At 42.7% G+C, this 19,906-nt stretch overlaps 1 protein-coding gene across 1 annotated transcript in view; it reads left to right on the forward strand.

Annotated features, from left to right (window-relative positions):
• PHF14 (PHD finger protein 14) overlaps positions 1 to 17,923 on the forward strand; it is a 222,628-nt gene extending 204,705 nt beyond the window's left edge. Inside the window, exon 18 of the mRNA XM_045288972.1 lies at positions 14,793 to 17,923. Coding sequence (XP_045144907.1) covers positions 14,793 to 14,852 — 60 coding nt within the window. The 3' untranslated portion in view covers positions 14,853 to 17,923. The remainder of the gene's footprint in view (positions 1 to 14,792) is intronic.
• Positions 17,924 to 19,906: the final 1,983 nt, after the last annotated feature.

The following is a 19,906-nucleotide window of genomic DNA, read 5'->3' on the forward strand; positions in this document are numbered from 1 at the left end:
TCACTCACTGCCTCACTCTCTCACTGTCTCACTCACTGACATTCACTCACTGCCTCACTCTCACTCTCTCACTGTCTCACTCACTCACTCACTGTCTCACTCAATCACTGCCTCACTCAATCACTGCCTCACCCTCTCACCCACTCAGTCACTGCCTCACTCTCTCACCCACCCACTCACTCACTCACTGCCTCACTCTCACTCACTCACTGTCTCACTCACTGACATTCACTCACTGCCTCATTCTCACTCTCTCACTCTCACTCTCTCACTGCCTCACTCTCTTACTCATTCACTCACTAAAAAAAAAGAAAAAAGAATAACATATGAGTAAAATAGAAAAAATGACAATGGGAATTATACTTTTCCAATAATTTCTTTTCTAGATTACATATGGAAACAAATGTATGTATACATGTATCTATGCACATATATCTTCTATCTTCATAAATTCTTTCATATCTGGTCTCATTCCCTATGACTTATAAAATGTATACCATGAAATAGAAGAAATAAGTAAGTAAAAAATCAGAAAAGTGGAAAATTTTAATTAGGACCTTAGGTCAGGGCTGCAGAAAAGTAGAATGCAGACATGTGGGTCCCACTGAGTCATTAAAGTTGAGTCACAAATTTGGCTCTGAGCTTCCTGGAGGCTAAGCAGCTAGAAATTAATGAATAGACTAACAGATTTTGATGTGTTATCAGTAGGAAAAAATGTATTTTTCCATTAACCATCTAATTCTTTCATATTTCCCACTAAATATTCTTTAGCGATAAAGTTTAACTATGGAAACATTTTTGTGCACAATAAAGGTTTTGCTCATTAGAAGGAAATGAATAAAGCAGTGTGTTTACAAAAATGTTTCTCATTATGAAAACGGATGGCTTCATAAAGCAGAGTATGAAAGGGCGAGAGTTTCAAAGTGTTCCTAGGTTAATCTGGAAAAGTAACCAAAGGCCTACTGCTTTGAAAGTTTAATCCAAGATGCTTATCCAACCTCTTTGTTGGACAAATCTTGCAAATAAGGCCTTCTCAGGAGATTCATAGCATTTTTGTGTGGGAGCTTGAAATGTCAGCAGAACGGGCTCTCTGATAATATTATGCTGGTATCACGTGCTAACAGTTGGGGTGGGGGTGGATGTAGAAGATAATGAAGTTGTGTAGAGGCCTGGTTTTTATGCTATTTTACATGCCAGCTTTCGTGGCAACGAGAAGAGGCCAATTGTAAGTACATGAAGAGAAAACTAAAGAAATACACACACAAAAGAAGGACAAGAAAGGCTGGCAATTGCTCGTTGCACAAGCCCTCGGTTCTCCACCATTACAGGTGGTAAACGACGCATTCAGAGGAGGATGGAGTTATGGCTTTCACACAGACAAAGAACAAGAAAGCGTGTTAAAGATCTTATTTAACTCACTGTTAGTGAAGGAACCAGGTAGATGTTGTAACCAGTTCAAAGGAGATTATAAAGAGCAGATACATCTCAATATTCCTGATCTATAAATCTTATCTATCTCTTGTGCAATTGTTAGGTCAGGAATATTGAAATGAACTTTTAAATGAACACATAAGTCACTTGTCTAGGGTCGAGGAGGGCTCTCCCTCAACTGAATACCATTCATGTTGCATGTGCATAGACATCTATTATTTACTTAGCTGTTCACTGTAATGTAATTTCAAAGCAACAGAAAGCTAGAATCAATTACCTTCAAAAGATGTTTCTAAACAATACAGTGGACATACCTAGCAATATCATTTATTGGTTCTAAATTTCCTTTCGCAGGCGCAGGGCATTCTGAAGCACGTGTTGCTCTGTATCTTACTTGCTGAGATCCACAAATGGAAGGGTGGCCTACAGAATTTCTTGAAACAAACAAAATAGGGGGTTCTGAACAGGGTCCTACTGCTCTGTGAAACCATGAAATCTGTCCATGAAAGATCTCTCAATGGCTGGCTTTACCGAGGACTACATCGTTTGATGGATGTATGATATTCCTGAAAGTGCAGATGGCATCAACATCCAGTTTGTCTTGTTGTAAGCCCCATTGTTGTAAGCATGCCTGTGTTCACAACAACAACAACAAACACAGCTGCTATTTCAAAACAGCGCTTCATGGAAAACTTTAATTTAAAAATAACAAGTAAAATTCACCAAAATTTTCTTTTCACTGTAATAGAGAGTGGTAATCTGTTCCCAAACTTGTCTTCTCTATTGCCTGGGCACCCAGTTAGACTGTATTTCCCAGCCCCTTTGCAACTTGAGGTGGCCATGCGACTAAATTATGACTCATAAGTTACCACATGGACCCAGGCCAGACAGTGTTGTTTATCTTACAAGGGGGATCCGCATGGAGAACACCATCCATGTCTGTACAGAGGTAGGTTTTTTGTTTTGTTGTAATTTTATTTTTTAGGATTTTCTCTGCTGAACTCACTGCCATTAAATCGTTCCTGACTTGCAGTGACCTTATAGGGCAGGCTAGGATTGCCCCTATGGATTCCAGAGACTGTAACTCTTTATGGGAGTAGAAAACTTCCTCTTTCTCTTGCCCAGCAGCTGGTGATTTCAAACTGCTGAACTCGCAGTCGGCAGGAGAACACACAACCACTACACTAGCCGGGCTCCTTCTACGGAGTGAAAGTCCTGAGGCAGACATGATTCTTGAAGTGACTCTGTGAGCCAAACTAGCAGTTTCTCAGTGGTTTTCTAGTGTTCGGTTGGAGTTGGGGTTCTAGAAAATAAAGATTCCCAGTTATACAATAGACTCCCAAGCATATGCTTGCTAAGAAATATAACTGCCATGTGAAATTGGAATGTTACAGTAGGCTGATTAGCTCATTCTCTTCCCAAGAGGCCAGCTTCTGTGAGAAGCCAAATTAAGATGAAATAGTGGCTTTGCTGGGATAATGTCCAGATAAAATGAGCAGGACAATCTCAAAGGGCCCTTTCGACAAGCCATGGCATTTTAGGGACATAACACCTGCTAAGTAGGGCAGAACAAGTCTGTCAACTAAACAAGGCTCATTCACTTGCATAATGCTTAGAGTCATGTTGACAAATTCTTTTTTCCAACTTTTCACTGTACTGCCTAATACTGACGGAGTCTGTCCTATCACCAGATGCATCATTTTATACCTCTTTGATTTTATTCATTGTCCTCTGCACTTTCCTTTCCCCCACCCTTCCTCCCAAGTCCCTCACAGCTAGTGCTTTCTGCCCCTTCTCTGCTTCCAGTTGTGCTGGTGGACCAGTGACTGTCAAGTCCATGCTGGCTCCTGGTGATGCCCTGTGCACCAGAGTGGAACTGTGCTCCGTATGGTTTCCACAGGACGGCCTTTCCACAGCAGACCACCAAGCCTTCTTCTAGGTGCCTTTGGGTGGACTTGACCCTGCAATCCTTTGATTAGCAGCCTGTCATGTTAACAGTTTGCACTATTCACAGACTCGGATAGCTTTGCCCTGTTTTCCCGCACCTGGAGCCCCACATCAGCTCCTCGGCGAGACCTGCCCTTTGGTGAGACCTGCCCTTTGCTGCTTGGGTCAGAATTTCATCCTACCTCCCTTTCTCCTCTTAGAAAACCATGCCTCACCTCAGAAGGTCCAGTAGTGTATGTGGTGGCTCCTTCTAGATGATGAGATTGGGAGGGCAGGGGTTCAAGGTCACTCATTTTGTTTTCCCATAACCTAATCCTTTACAAAGAGTGAGCACTTAGATATCTTCAATACTGGGCATGTTACCCAAATGGCTGCCATTTTTAGTTTTTGCTTTTTAAAAAGAGTTACAACTTCTTCCATGTGGGCTTTGTTGTTTCTTAGCTAGGTGGCCACCTGTTTATCTTCAAGCCTTTAAGACCCCAGACACTATATCTTTTGATAGCCGGGCACCAACAGCTTTCTTCACCACTTTTGCTTATGCACCCACTTTGTCCACAGCAATCGAGTAGGGACTGGGTGGTGTGCTCTGTGGGTGGCCCAAATGGTGAACTCCCTCAGGTACTACCAAAAGTTTGTACTTCTTTGGGTCCACTCAAAATCACCTCTAAAGAAAGACCTGGTGATCTACTTCGAGGGGTGGGGGTAAGTTATCAAGACCCCTACGGAGCATAATCATGGCCTAACAGATCAACCAACCAAGCGATTGTTCTGTTCTTAGGGCCGGGAATCTTTCCTGTTCTTGCGCAGCCGTATTTGATATTTACTAAGAACCTGCAGTACCGTGCTTTGCATGTCCCCATTCTCTCCCTACCCTGCAAAACAAAACACGCAGCCATAAAAGCCTCTGGAGCAGAAGTCCATACAAACAGCTCTCCATGAATGGGAATCAACTCCCTCACCACTGTCTTTGTTTTTGTTTTAAGTTTTGGTGCGGACCATTTGGGTAACCTGGGACAAAATTCCAAATAAGATACTTTAGGAAGATGAAGAATTGAGTGAGGATCTCACAAATCAACTCGAAGAACCAAGCCATGAGAAATGCAGGAACCCAGCTGAGGCTATAAGACAACTGGACACTGGGGGGTGAACATCTCTGAGCCCTGCTCTCTGCCCTTTGTCTCTTGTCTTTCTTCATGCCCCACCGCTGGGCAGCTTTGTCCTCACACTGAGGAATGTAGGCACTGGCAGTCTTGAGCTTCACATCTCACAAGGTTAGCTACTGACAAGGACTTGAAAGTTTCCAGCTTGAGACGGGACATTGCTACAGAAGTATGTAGGAGATAGATGGACTCTCATGGGCCCCAACTCCTCCCTTCCTTCTACACCTTTATTCTTGGTCATGTGATTGTGAAGTTGTCCTCACCAGAGACAACTTCCTACCTCCTGACTTAATGTATGTGTGAGATAGAGGCAGTAAAATGGTGCTTCGCAGCCCACTGCGATTGCACTTGCCTATTTCCATGAGTGGGGCACGGCCAGACCTGCTCTCAGGAAGCAGCAGCGGGGAAGAGACACATGGAGCACAGCCGCTCAGCCTTGTCCAGCCTGCTTTGATCATCCCTCTGCGACTTTGCTGCATGAGCAGGCTTGACCAGGATCCTCAGAGGCACCTAGCTGAGCCCAGATTCAGTTAGCTGATACCCGGATCTGGAAGAATAAATGGCTTGTTTGAAGTCACTGAATATTTTCTTTCTAACTAGCCATTTGTGACAGTAGCCTATTGATAGGATCAAGTCTAAGCTCCACACCTAGCTGTGTGACCCTGGGCAAGATGCCTAACCAGCTCTCTCCCACTTTCTACCTCTATAAAATGGAGATAAAAGCCGTGCTAACCTCATTGATTATTGTGAGAATGGTGACTGTTGTTAGGGGCCATCGAGTCAACTCCGACCCATAGGGACCCTATGAACAACAGAAGCAAACCCTGCCTGGTCCTGTGCACATTGTCGCAGGCACTGTGTTAATCCATCTCATTGAGAGCCTTCCTCTCTTTTGCTGCCCTTCTACTTTACCACGGATGATGTCCTTCTCTAGGACCTGGTCTCTCACCATTTTTGCCTCTAAGGAGATAAGAATTAGGTGAAAATGACTGCACATGAAAAGTATGAATACACTTTAGTTATCACTGTTGTTTCTGTTTCGTGTGTTCATTTACAACCAACTTGAGCCACAGAGATGGCAGGGGAGTTCCTAGGTTTGGCGCCTTGTGACCCATTTTGGGGCCCATCAATGGTGGACATAGTGGTTGGGGGTCTATAAGAAGATAGTTGCACCCCCTTAAAGTCATGGTTGGATGGGTAGAAGAAACATTCCCTGAAGATATGGATATGAGAGGACAAAACAAGACACATCTACTACTTGCTTTATAGATCAGTCATAAACTGTAGTCTCATTAGAAAATTAAATCACAACAAATTATTTGCTATATCTAACAAAGACCAAGAAACGTGGGTGAATCCTGTCTGTTCTATTTACTTGGTATTTAATCTTAGAGAAACTTCCTGACATTGTTTGAAGCCTGGAGAATGAAGATAATACTTCCTATGCACCAGGGTGATTCGGGGAATGAAATGAGTTAGCACAAAGATAAGGCTACCAAGTAGAACACACCTCAGGCAGTTAGAAGCGGTAGCTGCTTTTGTTGCTTTCTCAGTATCTTCCCTGATGTGCGGCTTCTTATTAGCTATCATTGTAGGAGGAGATACGCCCTCGTTGTACCCCCGTTGTCTCTGGCTCTCTTAACTGACCTTAGCCTAAAGCACATCCTGTTAAAATCATGTTTATGGAACCGGAACATGTGCAAGATGCATAAATTTGAGTGCAGTTAGTGCTGACCATGTCCATGTCTCTAGTTTTTCAAAGGTGACTGCTTCAGAAGAAACCCTCTGATATCCGATCTGGAAATCGTTTTTAGTGCAGAATCTGAATTGCAAAACTGTTATTAAAACCTGAAAATGATCGGCAATGGCAAATGTGTGAGACTAACTGCCTCTAACCCTCTTTGTCTCTCCTTTGGCTGATCCTCCTGACACCGGAAAACCGGTGTGCAGCGTCATGCAGGGTTGTAATTAGTGTGTGTCTGAAAATTCAGGTCTGTCACAACCAGGCCTCCTCATTATCTCCAAGATTTGAGGAAATAACAAGAGACCAACCCTCCCCCACCATTAATTTCCAACCCCAAGAAAGAAGAATGGCAAGCAGTTTCCCTTGGCAATGTGAAGAGGGAGAGCCACATTAGACTCAGGTTAAGGGTACACTGGCTCACTGGCTCATGGAGTAAAGCTTCCCTTCTCCTCGCCATGCCTTGCCACAAGTGGGCACCAGCTTCATCTTCCCAGAGGACGACAAAGGCCTGTCTCAGTGGGCTGGCATTCCTGAAGATTAAAAATCAATGGTTCTTAGTGAAGCCATGGGTTGGCATCAGGAAAGGTACTGGGAAGAATGTAGGATTTAGGGGAGTATTGAGTGCTTGAGGGAAAGGATTTCCAGGAGGAGGAAATGAAACAAAAAAAATCATCTGTGTTTCAAGTGAAAAACTGCCACTCATAAATGTAGGTATGTTTTTCTGAATAAATGAAAAATGAAGGATTACCCCGGTGCATATCGGTCTGACCATATGATATGGTATAATGGGGACAGGAGGTGGTAAGGTGCAGTGGGTTAGAATATCCCAATAAATGGCTGAACGTCAAGACAAGGAAATCAAGTGCATAAAGAACTGTCCTGGTAGCTGTTAGTTTATCCAAGTGAGATGTTCGCAAGGTCACGCGTCTCAGCTTGTCAGTGGGACTGCCACAGCAACGAGAATACTCTGGGAAACTCAGAGCCAGTGGCCATCGAGTCAGCTGGAACTCATGGTGGCCCCACATGTGCTCGAGTCTAAAGATGCTCCAGAGGGTTTTCAAGGGCTGTTTTCTCAGAAGTAGACGGTCAGACCTTTCTTGCAAGACCCCTCTGGATGAACTCCAACTCGGTGATCACGTTCATCATAGGCGCCCCCACGGGCTTCAGCTTGAGGACAAAGCAGTTAATTTTCAGTCTGGAAAAAGGCTGCAGTGAACGAAGGCGATGCTCTGATCAGACAGTAGCCATGGATCCAGCACGTGGGAGCTTATGCTTGTGGCTTTCCAGGGAAGACATGGTGGCTGTTTTTGAAAGATCTTGATTTTAGGGAAATTTACTTTCCGATCCTGAGTGCCCTGCTAGAAGATAGACAAATTATGTTAACAGGAGTGAGTTGCCTCTCCCTTATGAATTGCTTTCCGATGGTGTTTAGTGACATCGCTTTATCTCTAGCACAAGAAAGCCCAGCGACCTTGAGCAGGCGCTTTTATAAATGAACCCATTGCAGCAGCTTTTCCCCTTTCTGATCTTTATCCGCAGGCACTGTGCATCCGGACTCATCGGAATGCGGTCCCGCTGGCTCTCCAATGGTCTCTGTCCCTTAGTCACACTCTCCATGCTAACAGGAGGAGAAGGCGGGTCTCCTTTCATCTACAAATACGCCTCTTCTTCTGAGGGGATTGGCTGGGCAAGGACTGGGTGTCTAGGAGGAGGGTAACCAGCTTAGGGAGAAGAGGTGCATTCCGTCAGCAGGAGGGCTGGCTCCTACTAGGCAGCAGGAAAGGGTGAAAGTGAGTGCCTTGCTCCACGTCGGTCGAAGAGTGTGATTGTGCTCCGTGAGTTTTGTGGAGTACACGGGGATGAGTTCATGGGCAGGCTGGCTGTAACTCCGAGAAGATCGGAAGCTGGCATTTACCGCACCCCGAGTGCCCACGACCCGGTCACAGCTTGCCTGGTCTTAGTCCACTGCAACACGCGTGATAGGACTCTTGAGCCCGGCTACGCTCCCCCTTGCTTCGCAGACTCGGTCATCATAGCATTGCATGGAAACTGCCCTCCGAGAATAAAATCACTGGTTGAAAGGTGGACAGCGACATTCGCTTCTTAAAAGCCTATCTTTGAGCACAGAGGTTTGTATGTATGTGTGCAGTCGAATATTTTTAAAATACAGGCAAGCAAAACTAAGAGAACAGAAGCATTGTACTGGAAACACCCAGACTGCACTGTTAACACCTTTAGTGCATTTCTTTTCATATAATTTGTTTTTGGTCTTTTGTGTTTATTACACACAGATAATTATACACATATAATTGTTTGAGAGTAAATGGTTTCTTTACTTAATGTCTATCTTTCAGTATATTTTCATCTCATCGAGTACCCAGACAATTGAAAAATTGTCTCAAAAATAGCCATTAAATGTCTGGCTTGTGCAAACCAGGATCCAACCCAGGAACACACATTGCCTTTATTTTGAATCCCAGGACTGTTTCCAAAAAGTACAATACTCTTTGCCTGAACTAACAGGTTAAAGAGAATGGGCTAGTTTTTCTGGACAATGACCAGTGATCTAATTTAAATTCCCCCTGTCTCAGTCACCTCTGAAAGCATCCATACAAGAAAAGGCAAAAAGCTTTTAGAAAGTGATCTTATGAAATAGAAGTGAAGACTGGGTTCTCTAGAGAAGCAAAACCACCGACCGTTATACATGTATACATGGAAAGACACTTACATCAAGAAACCATTTACACAGTTGTAGAAGTGGTCAAGTCCAAGTCTGGGTAGGTCAAAATCCATGCGTCTAAATGTTAGGCGGGAGATTTCTTAAGATTCACTTGGCTGTGGGGGCAGATGCACCCAAGATTGGCAGGAAGACTACAGGCTGGTGCCTGGAGAGAGAGGGGAGTGAATCCTAGCTCCACAGTTCAGATGACAGGCCACTGAAGATTCCCAGGGTAGGTAGGCAATATGTCACGCTTTATCTCAAGTCCCCCAAACTGGAAGTAGATGAGCCCAAAGCAGGATCCAAATAGAGCAAAAAGCAAACAAGCCTTTTTACAGCCTCTCCTTAGGCACAAAATAGGTCACACTCCCAAAGACACCACCTTTCAGTTGTATCGGGTCTGTGACCTGAATACAGGGATTGCATTCGCACCCTAATCTTCTTGTAACTGGTTGGCTCCTCACAGCAGATCCCATCATGAAGTTGCTTACATCATGCTAGACCACATCACACAGGGTTGTTATGTTTGTTGTTGTCATTGTTAGGTGATTTAGAGCTGGTTCTGACTCATAGTGACCCTGTGTCCATCAGAACAAATCACCCTCAGGGTTTCAGCCATCCTCTCAATTGTTTTGATAGCTGAGCCCATCGTTGCAGCCACTATGTCAATCCATCTGATTTGGAGCTTCTCCATTGTCTCTTCCCATGATGTGGACAAATTCATTGCTGTGTATACCATCTGGAGAAGTCCACCCGTAAAGCCTTTTGTGTTCTTTGGTGAAAGTACGCACATCAAATTAGGTCCCATTTGACAATTTCTGTGTTGTTCAGTGACAGTAGTTACATTTTTCAAATGTGTCCATGTTCTCTCCCGTTGAATTCAGGTTGTTCTATTTTGAGGCTCTCGTTTCCCTCCCCCCTAATCCTCTCATCCTTGTTTTGGAGTAATTGTTGATCTATTGGTATCTTATACATTTTTTTCTTTAATGAATCACCATACTGATGGGCAATATCCTTTAATTTGTATGATAATCTGTTATTTCAGTAAAAAGTGACTTTTGGGGATAATTTTGGTTCAAGAACTAAAGATTCTCTGAGGGCAATAATCTTGGGAAGTCCTCTAGTCTTAACTGGCACCATAAATTTGGTTTCATTACTGATTTTACATGGAAAATTCCTGGCAGGAACACAGCATACTCAAATGTGCTCAAAATTGTGAACTAAAATAAATAATACTTCAACAACTCTGTGTGAAGGGCAAGTCCAGAAGGCCATTATAATGTAGTTTGTAAAAACCTAATTACACAGGCCTACATTTCATATGCAATTTGAGGTTATTACAAATGGTTAGTTCACTTAACTGCAAAGGGAAACATTGGGGGTTGAAATCCACAAAGGGGCACCTTGGAAGAAAGATCTGGCAATCTATTTCTCAAAAACCAGTCACCGAAACACTACAGAGCACAATTCTACTCGGATACATGGAGTTGCCATAAGTCAGAAATGACTTAATGGCAACTGTTTTACTTTGCATAGGAGATATAAAATGCAGATATGCATATAACTTCTCTTTTGAGCTATGGGATTTCACTAGAAATCCAATTTTTGAAGTAGAAACACTTTTGAGAGGAGGACTGATTAGCCACTAGAGGTGGGCTCTCCAGGCCTCTTTTTGCAAGGTTGATATGCCTGAGTGGAAGTAGATTCAGGAGAAATGGGAATCAGCAATGAAGAAGCCCAACCTATGTCTGTTGGTTCCTGTATCCCAGTGCCAGACACTTCCCGGTACATTAAGTCCTGTAGGGAGGAATCAGAGGTAGAGCCCGAAGGAACTGCTTCTACGAGGGAATGTGAAACAAACAGCTGACGCAAATGTGGGTTGGTGCCCAAATATTTCAAGGCATGCAGTGTTGCAGAGAAGACCATGCTGCCACTACCTCAAGGAATGCGGCATCACAGTAGCTTCTGGAAAATTGGGGTCAGGAGATTGACTTATTGACAGAAAGAGTCAGAGCAAACATGACTTCGCAGAGAGCCAGTTCTCTGGGGGAGGTTGCCAGAGGCCAGAGAGAACATGGCAAATTCCGCATGATAGCTGTGGCTGGAACTGCGAACACATTCGGGTGAACTTCTTTTCTGAAGAATTGGGTCAGACTTTAAGGGGCCTTGAAAAGGGATATGGGCCAATGTCACTGTAATTCCTGTTAACATGTATACTGTGAATCTCATCTACTTCCAGGCCTGGGAAGATTTGGGTTACAAAAATCAAGGGTCCAGATTCCTTATCCCATCCCTGAAAACCTATCATGTACGTTTATCACACCATCAGGTTGCTGCCCATCTCGTGGTCACGTCCTCTTAAAAACATGTAGTATTATCATGAATTACCTGGTGAAGGTCAAAGGCCTTCAAACATGACACATAATCACAGAAGAAAGGAGAGAGTCCTATTGCTCCAACCACCTTTTGTTGCCCAGCTTATCTCTGTGCAGGTATTGATCACTGCTCGCTGAAGAGACTGTATATTCAACTGCTTCTGCCAAGTGAAGAGATTTATCTAAGTTTAAGTAATGGAAGGTGGCAGAAAGCGAGGAAATATGGCAGAGAATCAACTGCATTCAACAAGACAGTGATGTCTAGAGGAGTGTGTGACAAAAAAGGGAAAAAATCAGAGCAGTGTCCCTCTCCAGAGCATGCCAGTGACTCCTCCAAATGATGTATGATGACACAGGTCTCCAAATGTTACCTTTTTAACTGGGACTTACACTGGGCTCTCATGAGCAACCAGATTTATTGTATTGTCATTGGTGCATCATTGAACAGAGAAGTTGGAAGGAATTGTGGGTAATAGTGTTTTTTTCTGATTGAAGCCTGCAACGTGCTTCTTTTATCTCAGCAAGCAGGGTTCTCACAAAGCCAAATGGAATTTATACGTCCATTGATTATGTCCCTATCCTTCTGTGTTTTGTTATAGTATGACTTTTGTGCTTGCAAAAAATAACACAAATCACTCTGATGTAAACCATGAAGAATAAGCCCCTCTATCCTACCTTTCTGCTCTCTTTAAAAAGATACGTATTCATAGTTATTATATTTTTGAACTAATTATTTTGAACTAATGTTAGATATACTGGGTATTCTTTTTCTGAGTATAAAGACAGAGAGGGAATTAGTTACGATTGGCAGGGGAGTGCTCATATTCCCAGATGGTGACAAAGACCTCCAAGCACTGTTTCAGGGACAATTCAGGAATACCTAATAGGATTTAAAAGGTGAATTCCTTTTGTTCCTGCAAGTTCACTATGAGGAATTTTCCCATACAGATAGAATCATGCATATGTGCAAAGCTAAATGTAAAGATCTACACAGCAGGATTATAAAAGTGAGAAATTGTAAATAACCATAAGATTGGCCAATAGTGAGATTTGGTTGATTATATTATGTTATAACCTCATGATGAACTATTACTCACAGTTAGAGCAAGTAGCATGTTTTGAAAAAGTAAGTTACAGGACAGTATGTGGAATGTGATTCAAAATTTTAAAAAATATACATATATGTATATATTTTTGTATAGGTAAGTATTATGTGTATGTGTGTGTGTAGGTGACTATATATGCTTATGCTGTTACATTGTTGGGTGCTGTTAAGTCACACTGACCCCGTGCACACAGAAGGAAGCACTGTCTGATCCTCCACCATCCTCACATTGTTCCTAGGTTTGAGGCCACCGTTGTAGCCAGTGTCAATCTCTCTCATCACGGATCTTCCCCCTCTTGTTTTTCTTTTACTGACCAAGTATGATGTCCTTCTCTAGGGACTGGTCCCTCTCGATAAAACATCTAAAGTACAAGGGACAAAGGCTCACCACTTCACTTTTAAGGATGATTCTGCCTTTACTTCTTCCAAGACAGGCTTGTTATTCTGGAAATCCATGGCATATTTATATTCACTGCCATATCATAATCGAAGGGCACCAATTCTTCCTCAGCCTTCCTTATTCATTCTCCAGTTGGACAAGCATATGAGACGACAGGAAATATCAAGGACTGTGTGAGGTGCACTGTAGGCTTCAAAGTAACATTTTAGTGAGACTTTTTCAGCAGATTTTCCCAGTGCAATATCTTGTTTGAATGCCTGACTACTGCTTCCAGCGACACTGATTAAGGACCCAAGTGAGATGAAATCCTTAACAATTCTAGTCTTTTCTCTGTTTATCACAATGTTGCCTATTGGTTCAGGTGTGAGGAATTTTGTTTTCTTAGGTTGAGGCATAATACATCCTGAAGACATTCACCTTTGATGACCTTTACCAGTAAGTGTTGTAAGTTCTCTTGGCTGTCACCTACATATCACGGTTGACTAATGCATCTCCCAACTATCTTGATGCCAAATTCTTATATCCCTGTAGATGGTTTCTGGAAAGCAGTGAAGATTTACAGCAATCATCCTGATGGGGTGATTGTAGGGGTCGAGATATAATTTAGACCTTGTTATATAATGGAGAAACATTAACAGCATCCACTACTTAGGTAGTGTTAAACATTCTCAAACATTTTTGGTAAAGGCATATACTTGGCCTTCTGAATGTTCTGAATACAGCCTGCTTCTGAATTTTGAGAAACACTTCGAAATAGTGGCAAAAAATCCTGTTGACAGCCATCAACTAAGAGGAAGTATGCTGTCCATTTGGTTTGCTTTTTCTTGCTGGCTCTTTCTACATGAGTGATAAAGGGCAAACAGGTCACCTTGAAGGGGTTCCTGACTCAAGCCCCAGTGTTTCTACTCCCCTCAGATGCACACAAAACTCCAGAATCGATGCGTGTGGATGACTGTGTTGGTCAGGGATGTTCAAAGTGCCAGAAGAACCAAGAAATATATCTTGAACGAAGGGCAGCCAGGATCTTCTGTGTAAGGGAGGATGAGGGGGCATGCTTTCTCACACTTTTTCTGATATGTCATCAGAAAGGATTAGTCCCCCTTCATTTCTGGGAAAGTAGAGGGTCCACAAAAGAAAGAAGAAGAAGATCTTCAATGAGTCGACATGGTGGCTGCAGCGATGGTTGTCAGGAGGGTTCCAGCCAGGATAGAGTTGTGTTCTGTTGTGCTTACAGTTGCTCTGAATGAAAATCAACTTCCCAGCTGCTAGCAACGACAGCATAAGAAGATACGGACAATGCTGATGCAAACTGCTGCTCGGTTATTCCAACCATATTCAAGTCCCAAGAAGTAGAAGATGGGGTTTGAGGTTAGTTTAGTTTGTTGTGCCAACCTGGCCGATAAACACATGTGGGGTTAATTGAAGGGCGGAGGGATAAATGGCTTGGTGAGCCTCACCTTTCTAGTTCTCAGGGCTCTTGCTTTCCGATGGTTGGCCCAGGGTACAGCTACCTTAGCCAGTTCCCTGCTTCAGCTAGCAAGTTTGACTTCCTGCTAGCCATCCCTGAGGAGAAGCCACATGGACCTACCCCAATGCAGCCCTGGGTGCTGGAGCAGCCGTGTGGAGACCACTGCCCACACTGAGATGCTTACACACTCACTGACTCGGCTTTTCTCCTGCAGTTGGCATCACTGCACCTGTTTTGGACATTTGGGTTAACGGGTTAATGTTGGACTTGTGGGCTTGGGCAACACTTGGTTGGGATGTTTTCTTGATGCACACTTAACCTTTATATAAAACTCTCTCTTATACATGAGTTTCTGTGGATTTGTTTCTCTAAAGTACCCAGACTAATACAGGGTTCTTCCTAGGTCTCTTCACCATGTAATTGTGTTTCTTGTGTTCCCACAGGTGAGAAGGAGCCAGATTATTTTCAAGGAAGAGCACCTGCAGTTCTCGGTGGGAGTCTGAGCCAAGGGACCACCACATCCTGAGATATCACTCATTGATGTCACCTTTAAAAAGATCAGATTGTGACGGCTGCACATACTGGTGGCTCTGAACCTTTTTGATGTACTTGCAATTTTAAACTAGCCTCATTTCTACTCCACAGGCGTTGTTTGGCACTTACTGCATGTCACATCCTGCTCCAGACTGAGGACAAAAGAAAACAAAGCTGAACTCATTACTGCTGTGTCTCGCGGCAGCCCCATGTGGTACAGAGAACAAGGGCCCCACGGAGTTTTCTCTACAAACGCTTAGTCAGGTCTTCCTTCTGGGAAGCTATGGGTGGGTTCCACCCTTAAGCTAGTAGTGGCGTGTACATGTATTTGAAAACCGGGGACCTTAGGGACTATAAAGGGGAAAGCATGTTCGTATGCAGTTTACAACCTACTTGGGGAAATAAGTATATAATCCGTAAATTACAATATAGCATGTTAATGGCAACAAAGGCCAGCAGGAAAAACACATGGTTGTCTTCATACCTGGAAAACATGTCCCATGCATCGCTCTTAATTGTGCTGAAGGAATCTGCTACACGGAGATCATCCCAGGATTATTTGGAAGTGTTGTAAAATCAAAACTTAACAGTGGTCTTGGGGGAAAAGGAAATCACTGTAGAACTTTGTGACTACTCAGTTGTGAAATGCATTTTCCATTCTGAATAACTCCTGGCTTCTCTGATTAACATTGTGATAAAACATCAGTGTTCTCTTGAGGAGTCTCTAAATTAGTTCATTGAGAATGCTTATCTGAATATTGTATAAGAAATAAGTAATTATATTTGGATTGTTCACAAAAATTTCTTAAGGAGCTTTGAGGATAAGAGTATTGGCTATCAATTAGTAAACAAGAGAGCCCTGCTCTTTGTATGTATCGGTAAAGATCATTCAATTCTTCCTTTCCATTCTAAGGTCTTTCATACTTAAAAATCTTTTATGTTTATGCTACCACTGTGGATAAATCACATGGAAAAACAATAGATCTGCATATCTCAATTATTTGTGGAAAGGTAAATACATCCAGTAGATTAAGCTAAGTGGAATAAGCATGTATATAACTTTAGTTATTTTTATTTTACTATTTTAACACTGCCCAGATTTCTTAAATTTACCAGTAAAGAGAAAGGCAATAGGTATCACTAGGATCATGTTCAGTTAGAAAACCTGAATTAAAAAGTAGTATCTCAGAAGTTGTATAGCAATTTTTTGTCCTCTAGTGTGACGTTTACAACATTTCAAAATATGGACACTTTCTTGTTTTCCCAAAGGCTTGGAGTGGAACTCTGAAGCAATTCTTCCTGGTACGGTTATGGCCAATGAAATCCAGGGACAGACTAGAATTTGTAAAATGTGGGTACCTGGAACAATACCTAGAATAGGAAAATTATGGTTTGCCTTCCTGATAAAAACACAACCTCCCCTTTCGAAAGCCAGGGTAGTGTGTGTGTTGCATAATAATCAAAACTCGAGTCTCAAACAAAGAAGCCCTGCTCAAAGATGACAGTGAACAGAGTGTCTGTCACTCTCCAAGGTCCTGGCAACAATGCAATCCGCTCATCAAGCTCTGGAAAGGCTTGAGCTTGGGTGAGCGGTGAGATGCGCCCAAGAAAGTGTAGTATTTCCAAGAAAGGATTATGAGGCATACCCAAGAAAGTGTTAACAATGGGGAAATGGGGAACCCTGACAGCTGAATTTCAGAAGGCAACAGCATGTGCCACCTCAAGAAAGTATTTGCAAGTGGGAAAATTAAAAATGGAATTTTAGAAAGTGACAGGATGCAAGATCGGACTCTCTCACTGTCTTTGAACTGTTGACTGATTTAAAGCATTTGCGTAACTAAAGGAATATAGATTATCACTATAAACTTAGCTGTATTACACTCAACTGAAAGATTATATACCATGTCTATGATTTTAGCCAAAAGGTCACATATCATGTTTATACCTGAATGGTTCTCTTTGTATATTAACCCTTCCTGTTGATCCCTCAGGATGGCTTGGGAGGGACTTGACACATGTCCAGCAGTGATAGCAAGATTCGACCTCTGATTCAGAATGACTTGCCAACAGGAAAGGCCATCCCATAATAAGTTCAATGCACCATCTCAGGGCCCCTTACAATATTAAACCACCTTGCGAGATGGATGTGAGCACACCCTATTACCATGACCTCACCTGTGGGCCGGGCTTCTTGGAATTTCCCCATTCAAAATTAATATGCATTACTCCAGTAAGCATACAACATTATATGAAACTCCCTTAGTTCCAACTAGTCAGAGTCCCAGTATCCTTGCTCTCTGTCCCAGAGGGAACTCCTCATGAAGGTTCTTAACCGTAGTAAAGGTGTTCATGCTTGAGAGAGTTTCTACTGTTGTCTTTTAGAGCGGCATCTGGTTAGAGGCTCATGGGGCCTTTTTGAAGGCCATCAATTCATACTTTCCTTTATTCCCTTATCATTCCGGATGCCCACACACTGCAATTCCCAGTCTGTTCCAGTTTCCCTTTGTTGGCCTTAACTGAACCAGGAAGAACCCGATAGAATCCTACTTTGGCGTTAGCCTTGCTCCATCTACTGGACAACTTTAGGGTTTGCATATGCTCTGAGACCAAAATCAAACTCCTCGCTGTGGAGGTCATTGCCTTCTAGGGACACTATAAAACAGAGTAAAACTGCCCCTTCGGGTTTCTGAGGCTTAAAATCTTCACAGGAGTAGAAATCCCCATCATTCTTTTGTGGAGCTACTGGTGGATTTGAACTGTGACCTTGTGTTTTTTAGCCCAATGCTCAACTCACTGTGCCACCAGGGCTCCTTCTGTCCTAAGGCAGCAATAGGTTTTGTGGTTAGTCAGTGCTAATTCCTGGATATCTTTGGGATATGAACAGATTCATATTTAATATTTATTATGTTACTGGCCATGGCTGCGTGTCCCTGGGGTTTTATTTTAAATATGGTTTATCTTTCTCTGTGCTCGCTGCCAATAAAACAAACAAGTCCAAAAACCCAACTGCCACTGAGTCAATTCAGACTTCTAGCCCTACTCAGAGGACAGAGTGGAGCTGCCCTTTGGGGTTTCGTTGGGTTAAAATCTTCACAGGAGCAAAAAGTCTCATCTTCCCCTTGTGGAGCAACTGGTGGTTTTGAACCGCTGCTATTGTGACTAGCCTAGCAGCCCAACATGTAACCCACTCACCACCAGGGCTCCTTTACTGCCAGGAAGAATGACCAAATTCAGAGAACTCCATTTATTTTAAAAATCTGAATGATATGAGGGAGGAAATGACCTCTGCAAACAAATGAGACTTAGTGTACTCTGGGAGCATGCAACTTAGTGGACTCTAGGAGCATGCACAGATTTGAGCCTCTCCTGCATGTATTTGTTTAAGTTGCAAGTCTTTAGGGGAGACAAAAAATGTAATCAAATAAACTGACCTACTCAAGTTTATTATATTTTTCTCTTCTGTAACAGTTTTGTGAATAAAGGTATCCACATACGGCTTATTCTGATATTCAATCTTTCTGAAATAATGAGGGAGATGTTTTTGGAAATAGAAAAAGAATTGATGAATAGTGAATACAATATTGGGTTATTGGGAAGATCAACACTTGGCATTATGATGATTAACTTATTAACCTAAGACAACTAGACAGACATTGAAATTATTCTGTGAATATCTCATGGAATCATTGTGTGATCTCCCACAAATCCCTGTGTGAGTATTTCACGGAGTTCTATGACAAAGTGAGAAGAAAGACTGCTTTATCACAACATAAACAAAAACAAATAAACAAGACTGTAGACAGATGCTCCAAGGCCCTCTTCTCAATGAATGACTATGCGGGGTCTTTCTGGTCATGGAGTAACTACCTCATCTAGTCTAGATTTTGAGATTGCTGGAGCATTCACATGGGAAGCAAATGTAGCCACTGTTTCTTGTTCCTTTGACAATCCTTTCATATTGCAATGGTGCTTGTGATAAAGTGCTATGTGCATTTTCAATGGCGCTTTAAGCTCGGAAACTGTAGTTCTTCCCATTTAGCTAAATTTGCTTTACCAAATTGCGGGAGTGGGGAAAGGCATTAGAACACCTAGCCCTCATCTTACAAATAGTGAAGTCTCACAGAAAACTCCCAGGCAGGCAGCAAGCTAGCATTTTCTTCTTTAACATGAGAGGATAATAGGTCAGCAGAAATGCAGAGTGGGAGAGGGTGCAGAGGTCCAGAGACGAGGGACATACAGAACTGACAGCTTGCTGCAGTCTTGTTATGCAAGATCAGTTGCTCAAGAGAAGATCCTGTTAAATCTCTGATGTACTTCTTGTCTGTCACTGGGGTTGGCTTCACTAACAGATGCAGATGACAAGAGCTAGGCAACTGTAACGAAACAGACTCTTGCATTGTAAGGGAACTTTCTGGCGTGGCCCCTTTTTATTTAACCTCAGCATTGGGTCCCATTAGAGAAGCCCTCGAAACACCTCTCTATCTCGGAGACACTTTGGTCTAGGGAAGACTGAGCTCCATGCGGTGTGACTTGGGACAAAGGAAATAACATGTGTCAACACTTATAAGATAACATCTAAAAGATATTCATGAGCGACCTAAACATCCTTGGAAGCATACTAGTAAATTAAAATATAGGCAATCATGTCTATCACCATTAAGAAAACAGTTGCCATCGGCAACTTTTAACGCATAGTCACTTAATCTCAGAGGGCTCTGTATTCGTACCAGCAGTTACTGGGAATAGAAATGTGTCCCAATGTCCTCAACTCAAGTACTCCCTCAACACACGAACACTTTGTTCTAATAATCTGGCCTTCTGTGATGCTCACCTTCCTGACACGATCACTCTGAATATAAAATGGGTGCATAAGCAAATGTGGTGCAGAAAGCTGATGGTGCCTGGCTATGAAAACATATAGCGTTTGGTTTTTAAGGCTTGAAGATAAACAAGGAGCCATTTAGCTGAGAAGCAATGAAGCCCACATGGAAGAAGCACACCAGCCTGTGTGATCATGAGGTGT

Source organism: Echinops telfairi, unplaced genomic scaffold (genome assembly GCF_000313985.2).
Source record: "Echinops telfairi isolate 266 unplaced genomic scaffold, ASM31398v2 ScPeMD7_23;HRSCAF=83, whole genome shotgun sequence".
Taxonomy (NCBI): Eukaryota; Metazoa; Chordata; class Mammalia; order Afrosoricida; family Tenrecidae; genus Echinops; species Echinops telfairi.